Source organism: Heterodontus francisci, chromosome 8 (genome assembly GCF_036365525.1).
Source record: "Heterodontus francisci isolate sHetFra1 chromosome 8, sHetFra1.hap1, whole genome shotgun sequence".
Classification (NCBI taxonomy): Eukaryota; Metazoa; Chordata; class Chondrichthyes; order Heterodontiformes; family Heterodontidae; genus Heterodontus; species Heterodontus francisci.
Window position 1 is genome coordinate 26,035,232 of NC_090378.1, and position 25,456 is coordinate 26,060,687.

Sequence of the window (25,456 nt, forward strand, 5' to 3'; positions counted from 1 at the left end):
TGGCTTTAAAGCGCTTTGGGACCTCCTGAGGTCGGGAAGTGCGCTATATAAATGCATATCTCGTATCTTTCAGGACAATTACTTTTTCTATCGTTATGAAGTTGCGTGGATAGTGGCGGAGAAGGGTCACACTAAACAAGAGCAATTGCTTGGTGCTACCTTGTGCCTGTCCCTCTCCCTCTCCCTCTCCCCAAGGCTGGAGGCTGTGACATTAAAAGAGAATAAAAGCAGCAAATACTGGAAATACTCAGCAGGTCTGGCAGAATACGTGCAGAGAGAAACAGAGTTAACGTTTCAGGTCAGTGACCCTTCTTCAGAACTGTTCTTCCATGAAAAGAGGCGTGGTCTGTGGTCAGGAAGTGACGTCAGAGGAGAGCGGTCTATTGAAGCAACGAGGTTGGCGCGGGGGTTTGTGGGGGCGACGTTGTGTTTATCCTTGAAGAGAGTTCGAGAAGCAGCGCAGGAGGAGGTAAAGGTGAGAGTGTAGTGGGGCTGGTTGGAGTCTTTATTTCGTGGAGTAAGGCGGCTTTCACTTTTCCCTTCCTCATGGGTTACAGCGGCTTGGGTCCCGCGGCCGCTATTAGGCCTCCTCCCTGGGCTGTGTGGACTGGCCATCAGGGCCAAGGAGAGGAGGCCCCCCCCCCCACTTCTCCCTCATCCTTCCCCCCCCCCCCACTTCTCCCTCATCCTTCCCCCCCCCCCACTTCTCCCTCATCCTTCCCCCCCCCACTTCTCCCTCATCCTCCCCCCCCCCCACTTCTCCCTCATCCTCCCCCCCCCCCACTTCTCCCTCATCCTTCCCCCCCCCACTTCTCCCTCATCCTTCCCCCCCCCCCACTTCTCCCTCATCCTTCCCCCCCCCCCACTTCTCCCTCATCCTTCCCCCCCCCCCCACTTCTCCCTCATCCTTCCCCCCCCCCCACTTCTCCCTCATCCTTCCCCCCCCCCCACTTCTCCCTCATCCTTCCCCCCCCCCCACTTCTCCCTCATCCTTCCCCCCCCCCCACTTCTCCCTCATCCTTCCCCCCCCCCCACTTCTCCCTCATCCTTCCCCCCCCCACTTCTCCCTCATCCTTCCCCCCCCACTTCTCCCTCATCCTTCCCCCCCCCACTTCTCCCTCATCCTTCCCCCCCCCACTTCTCCCTCATCCTTCCCCCCCCCCCACTTCTCCCTCATCCTTCCCCCCCCCCCACTTCTCCCTCATCCTTCCCCCCCCCCCACTTCTCCCTCATCCTTCCCCCCCCCCCCACTTCTCCCTCATCCTTCCCCCCCCCACTTCTCCCTCATCCTTCCCCCCCCCACTTCTCCCTCATCCTTCCCCCCCCCCACTTCTCCCTCATCCTTCCCCCCCCCCACTTCTCCCTCATCCTTCCCCCCCCCCACTTCTCCCTCATCCTTCCCCCCCCCCACTTCTCCCTCATCCTTCCCCCCCCCCACTTCTCCCTCATCCTTCCCCCCCCCCCACTTCTCCCTCATCCTTCCCCCCCCCACTTCTCCCTCATCCTTCCCCCCCCCACTTCTCCCTCATCCTTCCCCCCCCCCACTTCTCCCTCATCCTTCCCCCCCCCCACTTCTCCCTCATCCTTCCCCCCCCCCACTTCTCCCTCATCCTTCCCCCCCCCCACTTCTCCCTCATCCTTCCCCCCCCCCACTTCTCCCTCATCCTTCCCCCCCCCCCACTTCTCCCTCATCCTTCTCCCCCCCCCCCACTTCTCCCTCATCCTTCTCCCCCCCCCCACTTCTCCCTCATCCTTCCCCCCCCCCCACTTCTCCCTCATCCTTCTCCCCCCCCCCACTTCTCCCTCATCCTTCCCCCCCCCCCACTTCTCCCTCATCCTTCTCCCCCCCCCCACTTCTCCCTCATCCTTCTCCCCCCCCCACTTCTCCCTCATCCTTCTCCCCCCCCCCCACTTCTCCCTCATCCTTCTCCCCCCCCCCCCCACTTCTCCCTCATCCTTCTCCCCCCCCCCCCCACTTCTCCCTCATCCTTCCCCCCCCACTTCTCCCTCATCCTTCCCCCCCCACTTCTCCCTCATCCTTCCCCCCCCACTTCTCCCTCATCCTTCCCCCCCCACTTCTCCCTCATCCTTCCCCCCCCCACTTCTCCCTCATCCTTCCCCCCCCCACTTCTCCCTCATCCTTCCCCCCCCCACTTCTCCCTCATCCTTCCCCCCCCCACTTCTCCCTCATCCTTCCCCCCCCCACTTCTCCCTCATCCTTCCCCCCCCCACTTCTCCCTCATCCTTCCCCCCCCCACTTCTCCCTCATCCTTCCCCCCCCACTTCTCCCTCATCCTTCCCCCCCCACTTCTCCCTCATCCTTCCCCCCCCACTTCTCCCTCATCCTTCCCCCCCCACTTCTCCCTCATCCTTCCCCCCCACTTCTCCCTCATCCTTCCCCCCCCACTTCTCCCTCATCCTTCCCCCCCCCACTTCTCCCTCATCCTTCCCCCCCCCCCACTTCTCCCTCATCCTTCCCCCCCCCCCACTTCTCCCTCATCCTTCCCCCCCCCCCACTTCTCCCTCATCCTTCCCCCCCCCCCCACTTCTCCCTCATCCTTCCCCCCCCCCCCACTTCTCCCTCATCCTTCCCCCCCCCCACTTCTCCCTCATCCTTCCCCCCCCCCCCACTTCTCCCTCATCCTTCCCCCCCCCCCCACTTCTCCCTCATCCTTCCCCCCCCCCCCACTTCTCCCTCATCCTTCCCCCCCCCCCACTTCTCCCTCATCCTTCCCCCCCCCCCCACTTCTCCCTCATCCTTCCCCCCCCCCCCACTTCTCCCTCATCCTTCCCCCCCCCCCCACTTCTCCCTCATCCTTCCCCCCCCCCCACTTCTCCCTCATCCTTCCCCCCCCCCACTTCTCCCTCATCCTTCCCCCCCCCCCCACTTCTCCCTCATCCTTCCCCCCCCCCCACTTCTCCCTCATCCTTCCCCCCCCCCACTTCTCCCTCATCCTTCTCCCCCCCCCCCCCCCACTTCTCCCTCATCCTTCTCCCCCCCCCCCCCACTTCTCCCTCATCCTTCTCCCCCCCCCCCCCCACTTCTCCCTCATCCTTCTCCCCCCCCCCCCCACTTCTCCCTCATCCTTCTCCCCCCCCCCCCCACTTCTCCCTCATCCTTCTCCCCCCTCCCTCCCTCCCTCCCTCATCCTTCCCCCCCCCCCCCCCCCACCCCGGGAGTGAAAGCTGTCTCTTCTGACATTGAGAAAACACTCGTGACCCACATGTTGATATTCTTGGAATACATTATGCTCTCATCTGTAGATGCTGATATCGCAAACTGTTCAACACATGTAAATTGCAATAAATATATCTCAAGTTACATGTATTGCAGGCTATTTGCCTTTACCATCTGGTACAAGTGGCTGAAATATGTAATTACTTTAGATTTGGTTTAAATATGCAAAACAATTCACTCTTGCATAAATGGGGTGGGGCAGTTTACTTTGGTTTGGAGTTTTATACTCAGTCATTTCAGGGACTATTACTTTTCTGCACTTATTCATGATGAAGTGGATCTTCTCTCTTTCTCCTCCCCCCCATCGCCCCCAAACGCAAATGTAGACTGTGTTTAAAAGTTGTATAATTAGTTAACCAATAAGGCTTTGGAAGCTGTATGATTCTTGGATAATTTCAACAGCCTTTTTTATTCAATAGTTGACATTATTTATGATGTGCTGAAAGATTAGGCTCCCCTCACACTTACGGCATTAGCACCAAGACTGCCATTTGGTTATTGAAGCACCTTATGTGTTTTTGTTAATGACGCACTGATAAATTTTTTTTAAAAATTCATTCATGGGATGTGGGTGTCACTGGCCAGGCCAGCGTTTATTGTCCATCCCTAATTGCCCTTGAGAAGGTGGTGGTGAGTTGCCTTCTTGAACCACTGCAGTCCATTTGGGGTAGGTATACCCACAGTGCTGTTAGGAAGGGAGTTCCAGAATTTTGAAGGAACGGCGATATAGTTCCAAATCAGGATGGTGTGTGACTTGGAGAGGAACTTGCAGGTGGTGGTATTCCCATATATTTGCTGCCCTCGTCCTTCTAGTTGGTAGAGGTCGCGGGTTTGGAAGGTGCCGTCTAAGGAGCCTTGGTGCATTGCTGCAGTGCATCTTGTAGATGGTACATACTGCTGCCACTGTGTGTCGGTGACTGAGGGAGTGAATGTTTGTAGATGGGGGGCCAATCAAGTGGGCTGCTTTGCCCTGGATGGTGGCGAGCGTCTTGAGTGTTGTTGGAGCTGCACCCATCCAGGCAAGTGGAGAGTATTCCATCACACTCCTGATTTGTGCCTTGTAGATGGTGGACAGGCTTTGGGGAGTCAGGAGGTGAGTTACTCGCCTCAGGATTCCTAGCCTCTGACCTGCTCTTGTAGCCACGGGATTTATATGGCTACTCCAGTTCAGTTTCTGGTCAATGGTAGCCCCGAGGATGTTGTTAGTGAGGGATTCAGCGATGGTAATGCCGTTGAATGTCAAGAGGAGATGGTTAGATTCTCTCTTGTTGGAGATGGTCATTGCCTGGCACTTGTGTGGCGTGAATGTTACTTGCCACTTCTCAGCCCAAGCCTGGATATTGTCCAGCTCTTGCTGCATTTCTACATGGTCTGCTTCAGTAACTGAGGAGTCACGAATGGTGCTGAACATTGTGCAATCATCAGCGAACATCCCCATTTCTGACCTTATGATTGAAGGAATGTCATTGATGAAGCAGCTGAAGATAGTTGGGCCTAGGACTCTACCCTGAGGAACTCCTGCAGTGATGTCCTGGAGCTCAGATGATTGACCTCCAACCACCACAACCATCTTCCTTTGTGATAGGTATGACTCCAGCAAGCGGAGGCTTTTCCCCCTGATTCCCATTGACCTCAGTTTTGCGAGGGCTCCTTGATGCCATACTCGGTCAAATGCTGCCTTGATGTCAAGGGCAGTCACTCTCACCTCACCTCTTGAGTTCAGCTCTTTTGTCCATGTTTGAACCAAAGCTGTAATGAGGTCAGGAGCTGAGTGGACTTGGCGGAACCCAAGCTGAGCGTCACTGAGCAGGTTATTGCTAAGCAAGTGCCGCTTGATGGCACTGTTGATGACAGCTTCCATCACTTTACTGATGATTGAGAGTAGGCTGATGAGGCGGTAGTTGGCCGGGTTTGATTTGTCCTGCTTTTTGTGTACAGGACATACCTGGGCAATTTTCCACATTGCAGGCTAGATGCCAGTGTTGTAGCTGTACTGCAACAGCTTGGCTAGGGGCACGGCAAGTTCTGGAGCACAGGTCTTCAGTACTATTGCCGGAATATTGTCAGGGCCCATAGCCTTGCAGTATCCAGTTGAAAGTTGTTGTATTCAACAGGGTTAGAATGACTATTTCTTAATGCCTGGAGAATGTAAATTTTAATTGTGACCAAGATTTACTGGAAGAACTAATCCCATGAGTTAGAACTTTTGCACTTTTTAAAATTTACAATGGTCTGTGCAGTTGCAAGTTGCTATGCAGTGACTGAAATCTTCCCACTGAATCATGATTATGTAAGAAAGAACTTGCATTCATCCAGCACCTTTTATGTCCTCGGGATGTCCCAAAGCCACTGATGTACATTTCACTGACCTCACTGTTGTAATGTCAACAGATGTGGTTTCTAGCTTGCATACAGCAAGGTCCCGTGCTGATATAAATGACTGGATAATCTGTATTTACTGCTGTTGATTGAAGGATAAATGTTGGTCATGCCAAAGGGGGAACTCACCTGCTGTTCAGATATATCTATGGATATTTTATGTCCACTTGGGCCAAATGAGGCCTCAATTTAACAGCTCATTGGAAAGATGACACCTTTGACAATGCAGCATTCCCTCACTGCACTGCAATGTTTGCCTAGATTGCTCAAATCTGGAATGGGGCTTGAACGCACTGGCTTCTGATAGAGGCTAACGACATAGCACTGAGTGTAGGCTGACGACTTAACTATTAGATGCCTACTGAGATTGTGGAAGCTATAATTATTTAAGCTAATGGGAACTGATGTCTATTTGCATATTTATTTGTCACCTGTTGAATATAAAAACACAAGAATTTAAGTATGGGAATTGTTTAACAAAAAAGGTTGGAATCTTGTTAGGTTTATTTCCTCTTAATTACATGTTCTTCTGAATTTGCACATGACCAGATGGTCTGGTTTGTGTGTTTATTAATTATAGCCCCGAATTGTGTAAGTGTTGACATTTTGATGCTTTAAACATTGCCATTACTGTAGAACTAGAATGGCATTCAGCCTGTAATAGGATTGTTGCCCTTGTTATAAGTTTAAAGGGCTTGCCATTTTCCACAGCAGATACTTGAGGCCTTAAGTCATTCAAAGGATGGGAACATCCACATCAACGCTACCCAACAATGTGCAAACAGCTTCTGCTACTGCTACACCACAGGCAACATCCCCGGTGTCAGAATGCCCGATGCATCAAGCCAAGAAAGAAGGTAAACATTTTAAAATTGTTGGACCCTGAATCCTGGTGTGCTTTACCTGAAGCATAGGAATGTGCTCTGCAGGCAGCTAGTAAAAACTGTATTTTATATTGAGCAAGTTTTGAGGATAAAAGATCTCATCATTATTGAGAAGTTTAAGGTATGCCTTGGTTCACTGTAGAGTCCCTTCAGAATGGCGGCAGCTAATTTAGTTGCTCCAAAGTTTAGCACATTAGAAGGTACTGATGTTCTCTGTGGGGGTATTTTAGAAATGTGACTATTTGAATCATACACGAACAAGTATTTTAAACTTACTGGCCTCGGTTACACTGTGAATATTGGTGTACATGGGCTTAATGTTTTTGTTACTTTGCTGTTTTTGTGGCTCTTTTAACCTAACAAAGGAATTTAGTGATTATACTCAAAACACAAAACAACAGAATTTCAAGGCTGTCGCTGCAAAATATCATTGATATAGTTAATTAATTTATGTGAATTGTTCATCTTCTTGCAACCTACATTCCATCAGGTTGTCCAATGCATCAGGCAAATGTAACCTCTACTTCAATAGAGAATGCATCTTATCCTGTGCCAACACACCAGGAGAGGGCATATGAATATGTGGAGTGTCCTATGAAAGCAGCTGACAGACCTCAAACAGGAGATGATATTGATCCCAGTAATATGGTAAGTAGGACAGGATTCACCTTAATCTTTCAAATGCTAACGTCTTCTGGGTTTTTTCCACTTTGTAAATCAGTGTGTTTTACAGCTATCCTTACTAAGTTAGAACCATAGAACCAGACAAAAATTACGGCACAAAAGGAAGCTGTTCAGCCTATCGTGTCCATGCTGGCTGCGAAGAAAAAAAAGAAACTAGCCACGCGATCTAATTCCACCTTCCAGCACCTGGTCCATAGCCTTGCAGGTTACAGCACTTCAGATGCATGTTCAGGTACCTTTTAAAAGAATTGAGGGTTTCTGCCTCCACCACCATTCCTGGCAGTGAATTCCAGACACCCACCACACTCTGGATAAAAAGGTTTTTCCTCATATCCCCTCTAATCCTTCTCCCCATCACCTTAAATCTGTGCCCCCTGGGATTTGACCTCTCCGCTAGAGGAAACAGGTCCTTCCTGTCTACTGTATCTAGGCCCCTCATAAAATTTGTACACCTCAATTAAGTCACCTCTCAGCCTCCTTATTCTAAAGAAAACAACCCTAGCCTATCCGATCTGTCTTCATAGCTGCAACTTTCGAGCCCTGGCAACGTTCTTGTAAATCTCCTCTGTGCACTCTCCAGAGCAATTATGTCCTTTTCTATAATGTGGTGACCAGAACTGTACGCAGTACTCCAACTGTATTGGTTGAGTAGTTGAAGCTTGAACCCAAGATATTTGGCCTTGCTAGGCATATCAAAGGGATGTTACATTTTATTTTACTTAATTTTATTTATTTATGAATGCAGCATGTTGTTCCTTCTAATAAATTATTTCTTGTATGTCTTTCTTGGAAATGAAGTAATAGAATGCTTGCCACATGTTACAGCGAAGGTAGACTGCGTAACTTAGCTGTACTGAAACAGTTTGTGTTTTCGGGAAAATAAGTTTCATTTCAACTAAAATTAACATTAAAACAAAGTGTAGGCAGTGGTTTCAAAATTTTCCCTTCTAAGATTCAGTGCCGTGAAATCAATTGTTTTGACGGAGCTGTATTTACCTCTTTAGAAAAAGCTATATGATATCCTGTAACTTTATTTTTTGAGGGTGGGCAGAGTTGGTATTTGTATGTATAAAAGTCTTACAACTTTGTTTTGTAGATGCCACCACCTAACCAGAAGCCATCACCAAATCAGCCATACCCCCTTTCTCTAGTCCGGGAGGAGTCTTCCATTCCAAGGACTCATTCAGACAAGCATTGGGTATACCCATCTGAACAAATGTTTTGGAATGCAATGGTCAGGAAAGGGTAAGCAGATGAAGACCTATTGTTACCATAGGCACCAGTAGTATAAAGTTATGGAACTTGAGTACTGGACTCCATTCCTATCAGGCGTGGGTGAAACAAACAATTGCTGCTCGGTCATTGATGCTTGTAGGTTAAATTCTGATTCTCTCTAGTTTGAATCATGCAGATGCATAAATTATTTAAATAAAAAAAGATTTGTAGTTTCTCTGAAGAACTCTAAAGGAAGAGAATGCTGATGGAAGGATTAAATCTGACACAGTATGGGGCAACAGCAAGATTCCTGTTCTTGATTGCCATCCAGTTATCTCTGCTAGGAGGTGGAGCTGTGAAGACGGGATTGGGCTGAGCTGCGATGCCTTCGTGGGCAATAGTCTCTTGACAATCATTGTCTGTACTGTCAGAAGCAAGTTACTGAAGATTGCTGGCACTCTGAGTACTGTACCCCAGCCGGACTTTCAGAAAGGAAAATTAAAAAAAAAAAATGGAAATATGATTTTTTTGTTATAAATAAATGAAAACCGTTTTCTTTGTACCATTACTAACCATTGCTAAGATGTCTCAAATACCAATGTTTAGTTGAATATTGAATATTCCGTAGTTCAACATTCATTTCACTCAGTATGATTATTTGTCTTTTGCTCAAGAAAATGGATAATTTGAGCAGTGACAATGCATTCAGTGCCTTGGTTTAAAGTTATATTCCTATAATTCTAATTATAGTTCTATAATTTTACAGGTGGCGCTGGCGGACTGAAGACATTACAGCTAATGATATGTCAAACATTATTAAGATCCATAATCAGAACAATGAACAGGCCTGGAATGAAATACTCAAATGGGAAGCGCTCCATGCCAAGTTAGTTCAACTACTGAAAGCAGATGCATCTATTGAACAGCACAATGGGGGCTGTCTGTTGCTAGGGTTATGAAATGAAATTGACCTTGTAATGTATTAAGTTCTGATTTATTGCATTGCTCTTTCATTTAATTAAAATGAACACTTCGAAGGCTAAATATACACCGATCTCATCAGAAGGTTTGCGGTATTTTTGGTTTTGAAAGTTCATACAAATTCTGTGCTTGTTAATTACTCCCACTCGCCTGTAATAAGATATTTAATTTCTTCTTTGAAGCATTAGTACAGGGAACTTACATAAAATCTGTAGAATTTCATTTTGTGGACAAGACAGTGATACTAATGTCAGTACGGTGGAGGCTGCATGATTGAATTGACCACATAAGAACATGGGGAAAGGAGCTGGAGTAGGCCATTTGGCCCTTCGAGCCTGCTGTGCCATTCAACAAAATGGTGGCTGATCTTGTGTCTCAATTCCTCCTTTCTGCATTACCCCCATATCCCTTAGTACCCAAAAATCTATTGATCCCTGTCTTGAATATGCTCAATGACTGAGCATCCACAGTTCTCTGGGGTAGTGAATTCCCAAGATTCGCAACCTTTGAGTGAAAAAAATTCCCTTTATCTTAGTCCTGGATAGCTAACCCCTTCTGCTGAGACTGTGACCCTGTGTTCTAGATTCCCCAGCTAGGGGAAACATTTTCTCAGCATCTACACTGTCAAGCCTCAAGAATTTTAAATGTTTCAATTGGATCACCGCTCATTCTTTTAAACTCCAGGGAATATAGGTTTGGTCTATTCATTCCTCCTAGGACAATCCACTCATCCCAGAAATCAGTCTAATGAACCTTTGTTGCCCTCCCTCTTGGGAAAGTATGTCCTTCCTTGGGTAAAGAGACCAAAACTATACACAGTACTCCAAGTGTGGCCTTAACAATACCCTGTACAATTGTAGTAAGACTTCTTTAATCTTAGACGCCAATTCCTTTGTAACAAAAGCTAATGGACATTTGCCTTCATAATTGTTGGCTGGAGCTGCATCATGTACAAGTGTACCCAGGTCCCTCTGAAGACAAACTTTTCCCAGTATCTCGCCATTCAAAAAATATTTTTCATTTTTATTTTTCCTACCAAAGTGGATAACTTTACATTTTTCCACATCTGCCGTGTTTTTGCCCACTCCTCCAACCTGTCTGTATCCCTCTTTGTGTCCTCCTCACCGCTTGCTCCCCCCCGCAACTTTGTTTGGTGTTTCCCGTCTTGCTTCTCTTTTTTCCCCCCCCCACACAGCCCTACTTTGAAATGTGACACTCAGTCTCCTCATCTAAGTCATTTAATATCAGTTGTAAATAGCTGTGGCCCAGGCTGTGATCCTTGTGGTACCCTGCTCGTTACAACCTGCCAACCCGAAAATGTCCAGTTTATCCGTACTCAATTTTCTGTCCATTAACCAATCCTCATTTCATACTAATATATTACCCCCAATTCCATGAGTCCTAATTTTGTGTTATAACCTCTTACGTGGCACCTTAGCAAATGCTTTTTGAAAATCCAAATAAACTACACTCCTGGTTTCCCCCTTATCTATCCTAGTTACATCCTCAAAAAACTAACATTTGTCAAACGTGATTTCTCTTTCATAAATCCGTGTTGACTCTGCTTAATCATGTTATGATTTTCTAAGTGCCCTGTTACCATGTCCCTAATAGACTCTAGCATTTTGTCTGCCCTGTAGCTCCCATTTTTTCTTTTCCCCCTAAAATTCTATTATATTAGGGCTACTGTTACCTAGAGGCCCCTTTACGACAAGGTTATTAATTAATAATTGCTCATTGCACAATACGAGATCCAAAATAACCTGTTCTCTAGTTGGTTCCTTGACCTACTGATCTAGAAAACTATCTTGTATACATTCTATGAACTCGTCCTCCATACTACTACAAATTTGGTTTGCCCAATCTATATGTAGAGTAAAGGCCCCCATGATTACTGTATTACTCTTGTTACAGGTGCCTGTAATGTTCTGGTTTATACTGTGCCCTACACTACAGCTACTGTTAGGGGGGGGTCTATAAACAACCCCCACCAATGTTTTCTGCCCCTTGCTGTTTCTTCGCTCCACCCAAACTGATGCTACTTTGTGATTTGCTGAGCGAAGATCTTCTCTCTTGTCTTTATCAAATCCATCATTATCAGGGCTACTCCTTTTTTTGCCCATCTCTTCTAAAAGTTAAGTACCCTGGAATATTTAGTTCACAACCTTGCTCACCTTTTAACGACCTCTCCCTAATGGCTTACATCAAACCTATTCATTCAACTAGTTGCAAATGCTTCGCTCATTCAGTTTTAGTTCCTTTAGCTCTGACTTTTTCCTAATTTTCCCTGACATCGCTTTAACCACTAGTGTCTAAGTAACAGTGCCCTGTTACCTTAGTTACTATCTCTGTCTCTTCTAGAACCACTCTGCTTAATTTTACTCAAAACGCTGCTCTGCTTTAGAGCCTTGATATTTCCCTTGCTGCTTTGAGTGAATTCTCCATGCAGCAATTCTTATATGATTGCCTCTGTTTTCCAGAATATTTTAAGTGAACTAAAATACTACCGTCTGTAATTCAGTTGAGCTATTGAATCCTGTCTGGAAGCTACAATCTTGGCAAAGACTGAAATTGGTTTTCCAGTCAACTATGTCAACTATGTTCTGCAGGCACGCATTCATCCCACACTCGATTTATTCATCTTGCTCTTTTCCAGCTACCCAGGTACACTTTAGTCAGTTGTGATGTTGAAAATTGCTGGTGTAAAATAATTTGGGTAGTAGAAGCAAAATAAAAATGGGAAGAACATAGTCTTAATCCATTTTGCTGACAAATGGCTTACTTATTTAAACAGGATCCAATGTAATAGTTTCTTCAAATGCCTTTGCAGTGTTTGCAACATTGGTAGTGTCAAATTATTCAAAACCATAAATACTTACAAATTTAGTACTGCAATCGAAAGATTCATTTGTAATACTCATTCCAAGATATACTGTTACTACTTATTGTGTCATAACATTAAAAAATAGGAGCAGGAGTAGACCATTTGGCCCTTCGAGTGTGCTCCTCCGTTCAATATGATCATGGTTGATCTGTCTCAACTCCACTTTCCTGCACTATCCCCGAATCCTTCAATTCCCTTAGTATCTAAAAATCTAGCAGTCTCCTTCATGAATATACTCTGAGCATTTACAGCTCTCTGGGGTAGAGAAATCCAAAGACCCACAACCCTTTGAAGAAATTTCTCCTCATCTCAGTCCTAAATGGCTGACTCCTTATTCTGAGATTATGACCCCTAGCTCTATGCTCCCCAGTTGGGGGAAACATCCTCCAAGCATCTAACCTATCAAGCCCCTTAAAAATTCTATACGTTTCAATGAGATCACCTCCTAGTCTTCCAAATTCTAGGGAATATAAACTTTGACTACTCATAGGACAATCCCCTCATCTGAAGAATCAGTTTAGCAAACCTTTGCTGCACATCCTCTAAGACAAGTATATCCTACCTTGGGTAAGGAGACCAAAACTGTACACAGTTCTCCAGGTGTGTTCTCACCAAGGCCCTATATAATTGCAGTAAGACTTCTTCACACTTAGCCTTTATTACAAAGGGATTGGAGTATAACGTACTGTTTGCTTTCCTAATTCCTTGCTGTAGCTGCATGTTTACTTTCTACGATTCATGTATGAAGACAGCCAGATCCCTCTGAATACAAACATTTCCCAGACGTGCTCCATTTATTAAAAAAAAACGCTTTTCTGTTTTTCCTACCAAAGTGGATAACTTCACGCTTCCCCACATTATATTCCATTTGCATTGTTCTTGCCCATCCATTTAACCTGTCCATATAACCTGTCCATATCGCTTGTAGTAGTAGTTTGCACCTCTGTCCAGCAACTTTAAAAATACATAGGCTGTTTTGTCTGTCCCAATCTATGTAAATAGATTTTCCCACATACAGTCACTATGATGTAAATCATGCTAGACCTGGATATCATTTGCCAATACCAAAGCACTTTCCATTCATTCACTTCATCTGATCTAAGGCACAGCATTTTATGTTAGATTGGGTTTTCATTTTTGAATCTAGTTTTTAATATTTACAAATAATTGCTTCGATACTTTAGAGTCATAGAGTATTACAGCACAGAAGCAGGCCCTTTGGCCCAATGCGCCTGCGCTGACCATCAAGCACCCATCCTAACTAATCCCATTTCCCCGCACTTGGCCCGTAGCCTTGTATGTTATGGTGTTTCAAGTGCTCATCCAAATACTACTTGAATGTCGTGAGTGTTCCTGCATGTCGTCCTGTTTTCCACCTCACTATTTACGACACCACCAGTTTTCGTGTTGTCTGCGAACTTTCATATCTTGGATCTTTTTAGATTGAATTGTTGAATATTTAAGATTGAAATATGCAGATGCAAGAAATTTGAAATAAAAATTGTAAATACTCAGCAGGTCTGGCAGCATCAGTGGAGAGAGTGTTAAAGTTTCAGGTCGATGACCTTTTGCAGAACTCATCAGTTCAGCCCAGGCCTAAATTTTGTCTGAGCCTTGCTGCATGTGGCCATGGATTGCTTCATTATCTGAGGAGTTACGAATGGGACTGAACACTGGGCAATCATCAGTGAACATCCCCACTTCTGATCTGTAGACTTCCTGAATTTTCATAGCTCCTTTACGCTACTTGTCATCTTTTAAAACCAATTGTTTGGCTGAATTTGTGGTGCATTGCAATACATGGTGGTGTCATATGGGGAGGAGCTCCAATATTAACTTTTCACATCTTTAAAATATACTCCAGTCTTTATCTTTGTTGTCTCCTTTAACTGTCTGGTGTTCTTCCTCGTGGTTTTGTCTCTAATGTGAAATCTTCATATACAATAAACTTCAGGTTCACAAAGCATGAATTCAGTCACACTTACATAATAAAGCTATAGGATCAGTATTGGGCTTAAATGCCAATTGAGATACATTAAAGATATTCGATGCACCTTTGCTTTTGGTATTTTAGGGAATGTCCCTGTGGGCCTTCACTAATCCGCTTTGGGGGAAAAGCTAAGGAATATTCGCCAAGAGCTCGGATTCGTTCTTTAATGGGGTATGTATTGAACTCTTCTTTGAAAGTATTAATGTAATGCAGCACATTTTATTTTGCCTCATTCGATGTATTGAATACTTTTTTAAAAAACTGTCAGATTGTCATAGACTGCATGCTCTTTTTGAGGATGTAAAATTGTGCCATGGTTTTTTGGGAGAAAAAAGGCCATCCTAAATGCTTTGTGTGTGGGGGTGCAGAAGAGAAGGCATGCAAGCGAAAGAGAACTGGTAACTAACTGGTCTAAATCCCTTCATGCTGCAGTATAGTTCAAAGTCAATTTCCTTGAATTCAGACCAGTTGCACTGCCAGTTATACTTGCTCAAATGCTGTCCCTAGTCCTCCACCAGTGATACCATAGATCTGGCTGGTGACCTTTTTAATCTGCCTGTGACTCCTCTGAATTAGACTCTGTGGTTAAGAACTCTGAGTCTGAGGGTTTCTTTTTTCTTTTGGGCCTCCTTATCTCGAGAGACAATGGATACGCGCCTGGAGGTGGTCAGTGGTTTGTGAAGCAGCGCCTGGAGTGGCTATAAAGGCCAATTCTGGAGTGACAGGCTCTTCCACAGGTGCTGCAGAGAAATTTGTTTGTTGGGGCTGTTGCACAGTTGGCTCTCCCCTTGCGCCTCTGTCTTTTTTCCTGCCAACTACTAAGTCTCTTCGACTCGCCACAATTTAGCCCTGTCTTTATGGCTGCCCGCCAGCTCTGGCGAATGCTGGCAACTGACTCCCACGACTTGTGATCAATGTCACACGATTTCATGTCGCGTTTGCAGACGTCTTTATAACGGAGACATGGACGGCCGGTGGGTCTGATACCAGTGGCGAGCTCGCTGTACAATGTGTCTTTGGGGATCCTGCCATCTTCCATGCGGCTCACATGGCCAAGCCATCTCAAGCGCCGCTGACTCAGTAGTGTGTATAAGCTGGGGATGTTGGCCGCTTCAAGGACTTCTGTGTTGGAGATATAGTCCTGCCACCTGATGCCAAGTATTCTCCGAAGGCAGCGAAGATGGAATGAATTGAGACGTCGCTCTTGGCTGGCATACGTTGTCCAGGCCTCGCTGCCGTAGAGCAAGGTACTGAGGACACAGGCCTGATACACTCGGACTTTTGTGTTCCGTGTCAGTGCGCCATTTTCCCACACTCTCTTGGCCAGTCTGAACATAGCAGTGGAAGCCTTACCCATGCGCTTGTTGATTTCTGCATCTAGAGACAGGTTACTGGTGATAGTTGAGCCTAGGTAGGTGAACTCTTGAACCACTTCCAGAGCGTGGTCGCCAATATTGATGGATGGAGCATTTCTGACATCCTGCCCCATGATGTTCGTTTTCTTGAGGCTGATGGTTAGGCCAAATTCATTGCAGGCAGACGCAAACCTGTCGATGAGACTCTGCAGGCATTCTTCAGTGTGAGATGTTAAAGCAGCATCGTCAGCAAAGAGGAGTTCTCTGATGAGGACTTTCCGTACTTTGGACTTCGCTCTTAGACGGGCAAGGTTGAACAACCTGCCCCCTGATCTTGTGTGGAGGAAAATTCCTTCTTCAGAGGATTTGAACGCATGTGAAAGCAGCAGGGAGAAGAAAATCCCAAAAAGTGTGGGTGCGAGAACACAGCCCTGTTTCACACCACTCAGGATAGGAAAGGGCTCTGATGAGGAGCCACCATGTTGAATTGTGCCTTTCATATTGTCATGGAATGAGGTGATGATACTTAGTAGCTTTGGTGGACATCCGATCTTTTCTAGTAGTCTGAAGAGACCACGTCTGCTGACGAGGTCTGAGGGTATAGTATACATAAACCATTGTTTTACCATTGTGTGGGACATGTATGACCATTGTAGAACATTCATCAACCTAATTTGATCATGTTATAGTAAATGTGAGTGAGCTAAAGGCCTGGGAATCAGGTACACTGTGCAGTTTTTTTAATCTAACCGATTCCTCCCTTTCAATATGCAGTGACTACCATCTGCTGGAATTCTGAATACACTGCATTGGGGAAAAGTTTTTGAAAACTTAATAGAACTGTCCTTTCATGCCAATATTTTTTGCATTTCACTGCAAAAATGATTGCATATATTCTTAAATTAATGCAAGTTTGCATTATTTTACATACTTCAAGAACAACTTGCAGAAAAGCAAAATACTGTGGATGCTGGAAATACGCAGCAGGTCATGCAGCATTTGTGGCAAGAGAAAGAGAGTTAACGTTTTAGGTTGTGACCTTTCATCAGACCTGAAACGTTAACTCTGCTTCTCTCTTCACGGATACTGCCAGACCTGCTGAGTATTCCAGCATTTTCTGTTTCTATGTAGCTCCTTTATAACACAAAAAGTCCACAAGGCACTTTGCAAATGAAAAATAGGGAAATGGACACTGAACTATAGAGGAATAGATTAGCAAAGTGAACAAAAGTCTGGTTGAAGAACTGGCTTTGAGAAGGTTTTAAAAGGAGAAAGGTGGAAAGACAAAAGGGTTTAAGGGAGGGGGGAGTTGCAGTGACTGTTGCTTCACCACTTACGATTGTTAAAAATGGCATTATATTGGCATTGAAAGATATATTTATATTAGCCTGGAATTTGCGGTAATATTGACTGCAAAACTATCAACGTTCACTGTCATTACTCTGAAACTGACGGCAGCTCCTGGAGACCAAGCATGCGCATTTAAACATGGAAATCTGGGAGTTGCTGTTAGTGAATCTCTGCTTCTCCATCGGATGCACTGTTAAGACCCCACAGACTGCAATCAATTAGAAATCACTGACCTGATGAGAACTTCCACTTTTATGCTATTAGTCTCCCTGTAAAAACCTTTGAAAAGGTTGTCTTGCTGAATGAGGTGTAACTGTTTTTAGCAGCATACCAAGTTTATAATTACTGTTGAACTGCCTTTCTAGCCCTAAATAAAACTAATATATTTGTGAAAGGTCAGATTTCTCCATTATGATAAATTCCACATGTAAATTTTTTTCAATGTTTGATATTTTAACTTGTACCTTCATCCTGTAGGTATATCCAATCTTTATTTCGCTCTCTGTAATTAAAATGTAAAGGATGAACTTCCTTTATTTTACTTCCTCGTTTTCTATCTGAGAATTCTTCAATGTGAATAGCTGCTTGCCTTGCTTGAAGACGTCATTGTTGCTGGAGATCCCCTTAACCTGTTGCTAGATTCAAATTAACATCGGGAAAGGGGAAATCCACGCCACATAGATTGCTAAATCTTTGTGGGCAGCTTTCTTTGAAGTCAGCGATGAGTCCCATCACTTCACCATTGACAGCAAAATATGGGCTGTCTACATTTAAAAATAAAATCAGATCTAATCAGTGGCTGCTATTTACAGTAGTTAATTTTGTGTTAGTTTACATATAATTTGATAAAGCATTGAATCAAATTGCAAAACTGGCTTAATTTCATCAGATGTCAGATAAGAAATTCTGGCATCAAAAGATGTGATACATCATTGCGAAGTGGTATCTAAACCATGACCTCATATGCCCCCAGACCACATTTTCTATTTTATTTTTTAATGAAGCATTTTTCTCCCCTTTCAATTTCACAGGCTTTGTGGTTTGCAAAGGCCTTCTTAAATGCTGTTTGTTCAATGGTAATGTATTATGTCCACCTATGACTGAGCACTGCTGAAAAATCCTTTCCCAACCACCAGACTTGGGTAACTCTGGCAGTAGAAACTAGCAGAACAAGAGATATAAGCCGGAAACATTTGGATGGGAACCAGGCGAGCGAGTACATTTTGCCTTTGAAACTGTGGCTTGTATCAGTTGGGTCTGACCAAAAATATGGCTTTCAAAATGAAGAAAGCAATTTGATTGGATGAGTAAATCAAGGAGAATGGGAAACAGATCAGAAACTGGCAGATTGGGAGCTGCACATCATAGGGGGAGAACACAAGAAATAGGAGCAGGAGCAGGCCATTCAGCCCCTCAAGCCTGCCCTGCCATTCAGTAAGATCATGGATGATCTGTCCCAGGCCTCAACTCCCCTTTCGGGCCTGCTCTACATACCCCTTGACCTCCCGAGATTTCAAAAATCTATCTACCTCCTCCTTTAAATACATTTAGTGACCTAGCCTCCACAACTCTGAGGTAGAGAATTTCAGAGATTCACCACCCTCTGACAAAAGAAATTCCTTTGCATCTCTGTTTTGAATGTGTGCCCCCTTATTCTGTAGCTATGTCCCCTAGTTTGAGATTCCTCCACCAGTGGAAACATTCTCAACATCTATCCTGTCAAGCCTTAGAATCTTATGTTTCAATAAGATCATCTCTCATTTTTCTAAACTCGAATGAATAAAGGCCTAACCGGTTTAGCCGTTCTTGATAAGACAACCCCTTCATCCCAGGAATCAGCCTAGTGAACCTTTTCTGAACTGCCTCCAATGCTAGTATATCCTTCCTTAAGTACGTGGACCAAAACTCTATGCAGTACTCCAGGTGCAGCTTCACCGACACCCTGTACAGTTGTAACAAGATTTCCTTTTTTTAAACTCCAACCCCAAACAGTAAAGGCCAAAATTCCATTTGCTTTCCTAATTACTTGCTGCACCTGCATGCTAACTTTTTGTGTTTCATGTACAAGAACACCCAGATCCCTCTACTGCAGTATTTTGCAGGTTTTCTCCACCTAAATAATCTGTTTTTATTCTTCCTACCAAAGTGGATGACCTCACACTTTCCCACATTGAACTCCATCTGCCAAGCTTTTGCTCACTCACTTAACCTACCTATATCCCTTTGCAGTAACCTGTCTCTAGATGCAGAAATCAACAAGCGCGTGGGAAAGGCTTCCACTGCTATGTCCAGACTGGCCAAGAGAGTGTGGGAAAATGGCGCACTGACACGGAACACAAAAGTCCGAGTGTATCAGGCCTGTGTCCTTGGTACCTTGCTCTATGGCAGCGAGGCCTAGACAACGTATGTCAGCCAAGAGCGACGTCTCAATTCATTCCATCTTCGCTGCCTCCGGAGAATACTTGGCATCAGGTGGCAGGACCGTATCTCCAACACAGAAGTCCTCGAGGCGGCCAACATCCCCAGCTTATACACACTACTGAGTCAGCGGCGCTTGAAATGGCTTGGCCATGTGAGCCGCATGGAAGATGGCAGGATCCCCAAAGACACATTGTACAGTGAACTCGCCACTGGTATCAAACCCACCGGCCGTCCATGTCTCCGCTTTAAAGACGTCTGCAAACGCAACATGAAATCCTGCGACATTGATCACAAGTCGTGGGAGTCAGTTGCCAGTGTTCGCCAGAGCTGGCCGGCAGCCATAAAGACGGGGTTAAAATGTGGCGAGTCGAAGAGACTTAGTAGTTGGCAGGAAAAAAGACAGAGGCGCAAGGGGAGAGCCAACTGTGTAACAGCCCCGACAAACAGATTTCTCTGCAGCACCTGTGGAACAGCCTGTCCCTCTAGAATTGGCCTTTATAGCCACTCCAGGCGCTGCTTCACAAACCACTGACCACCTCCAGGCGCTTATCCATTGTCTCTCGAGATAAGGAGGCCAAAGAAGATCCCTTTGCAGATTCTTTGTGTCCTCATCACAATATGCCTTCCCACCTATTTTAGTATTGTCAGCAAATTTGGATACTCTACACTCTGTCCCTCCCTCCAAGTCAGTGGTATAGATAGTAAATAGTTGAGGTCCTAGGAACAGTTCAGAGACTGATGCATCCAGAGAGGCTGAGTAGAAGTTGGCAAATCAGAGAGGGTGAGTAAATCAAAGAAAAGGCTTATAATGTTGCAAAGAATAGGAGTAAGCCTTAGGGTTGGGAGTGTCTTTTAGAAATCATCAAAGGGCCACCAAAAAGTTGATTAGAAGGGAAAAAATAGATACGACAGTAAACTAGCCAGGAATATAAAAACCGATTGTAAGAGCTTTTAGATGTATATAAAAAGGAAGAAAGTAGCTAAAGTAAACATTGGCCCTTTGCAAGCGGAGACAGGAGAAATTATCATGGGAATAAGGAATTGGCAGAGTCATTGAACAAATAATTTGTGGCTATTTTCATAGTAGAAGACACAAGTTGCAGATGAGAAATGGAGACTAACCTAAGGGTTAATAAGAGTAAGGAACTTAAGGTAATTAATATCAGCAGAGAAAAAGTATTGGAGAAACTCAAGGGACTAAAGTCCAACAAATCCCCAGGACCTGATGGCCTATATCCTAGGGCTCTAAAAGAGATAGCTGCAGAGGTAGCAGATGCGCTGGCTATGATTTTGCAAAATTCCCTAGATTCTGTAACGGTCCCAGCAGGTTGGAAGTTAACATAGAAACATAAAAAATAGGAATAGGCGTAGGCCATTCTGCCCATTGAGCCTGCCCTGCCATTCATCATGATCATGGCTGATCATCCAACTCAGTAACCTGTTCCTGCTTTCTCCCCATATCCTTTTGATCCCTTTTGCCCCAAGAGCTATATCTAACTCCTTCTTGAAAACTTACTATGTTTTGGCCTCACCTGCTTTCTGTGGTAGCAAATTCCACAGGCTCGCCACGCTGGGTGAAGTATTTTCTTCTCATCTCAGTCCTGAAAGGTTTACCCTGTATCCTTAGACTAGGACCCCTGATTCTGGACTCCCCTACCATTGGGAAGATCCTTCCTGCATCTACCCTGTCAATTCCTGTTAGAATTGTTTGGGTTTCTATGAGATCCCCCTCACCCTTCTGAACTCCAGTGAATTTAAGTTAGTAAATATAACACTGCTATTCAATAAAGGAGAAAACAGGGAACTATGGGCCAGTTAGCCTGACAACAATCATTGGGAAAATGCTGGAATCTATTAATAAGGAACAATGCATTTAGAAAAGCATAGTATGATTAGAACAAATCAACATGGTTTTATGAAAGGAAAATCCTGCTAGACAAGTTTGTTAAAATTTTGAGGATGTGACTAGTTGGGTAGATAAAGTGAAACGATTTCCAATACGCACACACAAGAATACACAAGATAAAGGCTCATGGAGTTGGGGGTGATAGATTAGCATGGATAGAGGATTTGCTAACAGACAGGAAGTAGAGAGTAAGGATAAATGGGGCGTTTGCATGTTGGCTGACTGTGACTAGTAGAGTGCCACAGGGATCATTGCTGGGCCTTCAGCTATTTGCAATCTATATTAATGACTTAGACGAAGAGGCAGAGAGTAACGTATCTAAGTTTTCTGACTAAACAAAGCTAGGTGGGAATGCAAGCTGTGAGGAGGACACAGAAGTGAGTGGACAACAAGGTGGCAGGTGAAGTATAATGTGGGGAAATGTGAGGTTTTTCACTGGCTGTAAGAATAGAAAAGCAGAATATTTTTTAAAAGGCATGAAACTTGTAAATTATGACTTTCAGGGAGAGATGGGTGTACTCGTACAAGGAACACAAAAAGCATGCAGGTACAGCAAGCAATTGGGAAAGCAAATGGCATATTGGCCTTACTTGCAAGGGGTTTGGAATTCAGGAATAAGGAAGTCTTGCTACAATTGTATGGGGTGAGACCACGCCTGGAATACTGTGTGCAATTTTGGTCTCCATATTTAAGGAAGGAGATGCTTGCACTGGAGGCAGTACAGTGAAAGTTCACTAGATTGGTCCCTGGGATGAGAGGGTTGTCCTATGATGAGAGGCTGAGTAAATTGGGTCTATATTCTCTGGAGTTTAGAAGAATGAGAGGTGATCTCATTGAAACCTTCAAATTATGAAGGGGCTTGATAGGGTAGATACTGATGTATTGTTTCCCCTGGCTGGGGAATCTAGAACAAAGGGGCACAGTTTCAAGATAAGGGGCTGATCATTTAGGACTGAGATGAGGAAAAAGTTCTTCACTCAAAAGGTTGTGAATCTTTGGAGTTCTCTACCCCAGATGGTTGTGGATGCGCCATCATTGAATATATTTAAGGCTGGGCGGGAAAGTGGAGTTGAAGTCCGAGATCAGCCTTGACCATATTGAATAGCAGAGCAGGCTCGACGGGCCGTATGGTCTACTCCTGCTCCTATTTTTCATGTTCTTATGGATCAGTACATTAAAGAGGGAGAGTACTACAAGGAGGGGGAGGAGGCAGCATAGCAGTTTTAGCATTAAGGAATGTTTGGAAATGATCTTGAATATATCAGTAAGTATGTATATTTGTATAATGCTATTATGTTTCGGCCATGACTCAGTTGGTAGAACTCCCGTCTCTTGAGTCTGAGGTTGTGGGTTTGGGTCCCACTCCAAAACTTGAGCACAACAATCTTGGCACTCCAGTGCAGTACTGAGAGATTGCTGCATTGTCAGAGGTGATGTCTTTCAGATGAGAATTTAAACTGAGGCTCCGCCTGCCTTTTCTGGTTGATCTTAAAGATCCCATGGCACTCTTTCAAAGAAGAGCAGGGGAGTTATCCCTGAATTCCTGTTCAGTAGTTATCCCTCAATCAACATCACAAAAACAGATTATCTGGTCGTTATCACATTGCTGTTTGTGGTAGATTGCTGTGTGCAACTTGGCTACCGCATTTCCTACATTACAACCGTGACTACACTTCAAAAATACTTCATTTGCTGTAAAGCTTTGGGATATCCGATGGTTGTGAAAGGTGGTATATAAAATCTTAGTTTTTTGCTTTGTATGACGAAGTAGAAAACTAAGGATTGCTGCCAAAAAGGAACAACTTAATATAAATGACTGAGCAATTCTTCTAGAAAATGAGAAGAAATTAACCAAAATACATGCTTTTGACCTAACTGAATTCAATAACTTCAGAGCATGACTGGCCTTTTTAAAAACATTTTTATTTTATTTTTCACCATGTGCCTGTTTTTCATGTAGTCAGAGCTGCTCATTATTCTGCTATTGATGCTCTCTCTGGGCTGATGCTTTGTCTTTCACCATATGCATTAACACACTCTTTGCCTTTGTCCCAAGACAGCTTTGTTATTTAATCTCTCCTGTGCTCTGCCATATCACACACCTCCCCTTTTGTTCTCTTTCCCACCCCCACCCATCCCCTTCACTTACTTAAAACTTAATTATTTTCTAACCTTTGCCAGTTTTGATGAAAGGTTACAGACCTGAAAAGTTAACTCTGCTTCTCGCTCCACAGATGCTGCCTGACCTGCTGAGTGTTTCCAGCAGTGTTTTTATTTCAGATTTTCAGCATCTGCACTATTTTGCTTTTATTATGCATTTGACTTAATGTTTTGAAGTGTACCATGAATTTGTGTTTTATATTGAGGACCTATGGCATGCAGATAAGTGAGCCACGAAGAGAGAGTCTGGACACCTCTACTTGAGCCTAGTGACAAAATTTAAATTGTTGAAATGTGGATGTATTTAAAATTAACTTGGTTTTGTAAGGTGACCGATGTATCTCAGTTGATTATTTTAAAACCCCACTAGATATGAACTTCCTTTTGATCGACATGACTGGATTGTAAACCGTTGTGGAAGAGAAGTACGATATGTCATTGATTACTATGATGGAGGCGAAGTTGACAAGTCAACATACCAGTTCACTGCTCTAGATGTGCGTCCAGCTCTGGATTCCTTTACTGCAGTTTTGGACAGAATGAAAGTGGCATGGTGGCGCTGGACTTCATAAACTCTATTTGAAGTGCAGTATTTACTGCACACGAACTTATAGTTATCATATCTTTAAATATTTTAAAATTAAAACTGAATTACCTGTAAATAGCAACTGGCAATGCCATTGACCAGACATCACATGGTTAAAAGTTCTTGACTATTTAAAATAATTCTGATCATTTGTGCATACAGTTTGATATAATACCAGGTATTTGGCTTGTATTATTCATGTGCTGTATTTGATACATTTAGTACTTATAATTGCTGATTAGTAATAATCAATCATTTATTGTGAAGATATTGAAAACACATCCAGGGAATTACTTTCATGAGACCTTACTTCTAAATGATCCAATTTATTAGTTTCAAAAACTGTTCAACTTGACTGTATTTAATTTTTTTTGAGTCTGAGTGGCTAGATGGAATACTGGGATGATTGCAGCCATTAGACTGTTCTTGTGCTTTGAGTGGAATAGTGTTTGAAAATTATGGTGCAATGCTAGGTGTGAGCCCCGTGTTTTCTCTTGACTTCATAGCTGAGCTGCAGCACTCTAAAATGAAGTGGGGAATGGACTAATTAGTGTAATTTTCCTGATGTACCAGAGAGCTGAATGAGCTCTGAAAATAAAAGATACAATAGCTAGATCTTACATTAGCTTCCCCATTAGATTGGGAGATACGCATTAACTGTTCCAAAAAACTACTTTGTTATTCTTCATTGATGTGTTGTAATCTTTTTGGAATTCTCAGTATCATCTTAATGGCAGACTTGGTATCTCTTTAATAGATTTTCTCATGACTTGTTTAACTATGGTGGCTATTGTAGAGGTTACAGGATGGGAGGGTAACTAGTCTGAACTAGAATCTGGGCCCAAACTAGTCAAAAGCATGAGGTGATAGCCAAAGTTCTAATTTTTGCATTCCGTACACCATCAACATTCTGTCAGCAATCTGTCGAGATTGTAATTATGCTGAAGTTTTTACTTTTCATTATTGCCCAAATTTATTTGCTGGGGGATTCATGTTCTGGAGTGTTGGCAATCCCGATTTGAGTTGTGTAACAAACTTGTACAGCTGAAATAAAAGCCTTTTTTTTCTGAAGTACTGTAATGATTATATGTGCATTCTCCATGAAAACTTTCATGAGTTCTTCCCACTGAGTTTAAGATTAAAGTACTGGCATTTAATCGTTATCCTATCCTTCAGTCAGTTATGGAGATTCTGGATATCTGAGCCAGAAAGATGCATACTGGGGTTTGGCCTAAGCCTTCACTGCCAACTTCCGAGTGCTCTAGGCTTGAGTAAGTGGGTGTGACCTTGTGGAGAAAAAGCGCGTGCAATTCATATTGAGCATACAGAAATTTTACCTAGGTCGGTTCCTCAGCAGTTTGGCTTGAATGCTTTCAAAGTATGTTTACTCGAGTGCCGTCAACTCCTGAGGTTTGAGTCTTTG

The 25,456-nt window shown here is 44.1% G+C and overlaps 1 protein-coding gene across 4 annotated transcripts; it reads left to right on the forward strand.

Moving 5' to 3' along the window:
* Positions 1–382: 382 nt before the first annotated feature.
* hccsb (holocytochrome c synthase b) lies at positions 383–25,104 on the forward strand. 4 transcript variants are annotated; one of them, XM_068036850.1, is made up of 7 exons: positions 383–475; positions 6,329–6,474; positions 6,992–7,149; positions 8,282–8,430; positions 9,167–9,286; positions 14,340–14,426; positions 23,818–25,104. In XM_068036850.1, the coding sequence occupies exons 2-7, from the start codon at positions 6,360–6,362 to the stop codon at positions 24,017–24,019; spliced, it is 831 nt and encodes a 276-aa protein (XP_067892951.1). In that variant the 5' UTR covers positions 383–475; positions 6,329–6,359; the 3' UTR covers positions 24,020–25,104. The 4 variants fall into 4 exon arrangements, with proteins under 4 accessions (XP_067892951.1, XP_067892952.1, XP_067892953.1 ...); XM_068036851.1 differs by having other exon boundaries at positions 6,332–6,474; XM_068036852.1 differs by having other exon boundaries at positions 383–469.
* Positions 25,105–25,456: the final 352 nt, after the last annotated feature.

What these genes read in the sequence shown, in the direction of transcription:
- hccsb (XM_068036850.1), top strand. Translation starts at nt 6,360, where the DNA reads ATGGGAACATCCACATCAACGCTACCCAACAATGTGCAAACAGCTTCT. An exon ending in TGGGAAGCGCTCCATGCCAA is followed by an intron (nt 9,287 to 14,339) that starts GTTAGTTCAACT and finishes TTGGTATTTTAG; the next exon opens with GGAATGTCCCTGTGGGCCTT. An exon ending in CGGATTCGTTCTTTAATGGG is followed by an intron (nt 14,427 to 23,817) that starts GTATGTATTGAA and finishes AAACCCCACTAG; the next exon opens with ATATGAACTTCCTTTTGATC.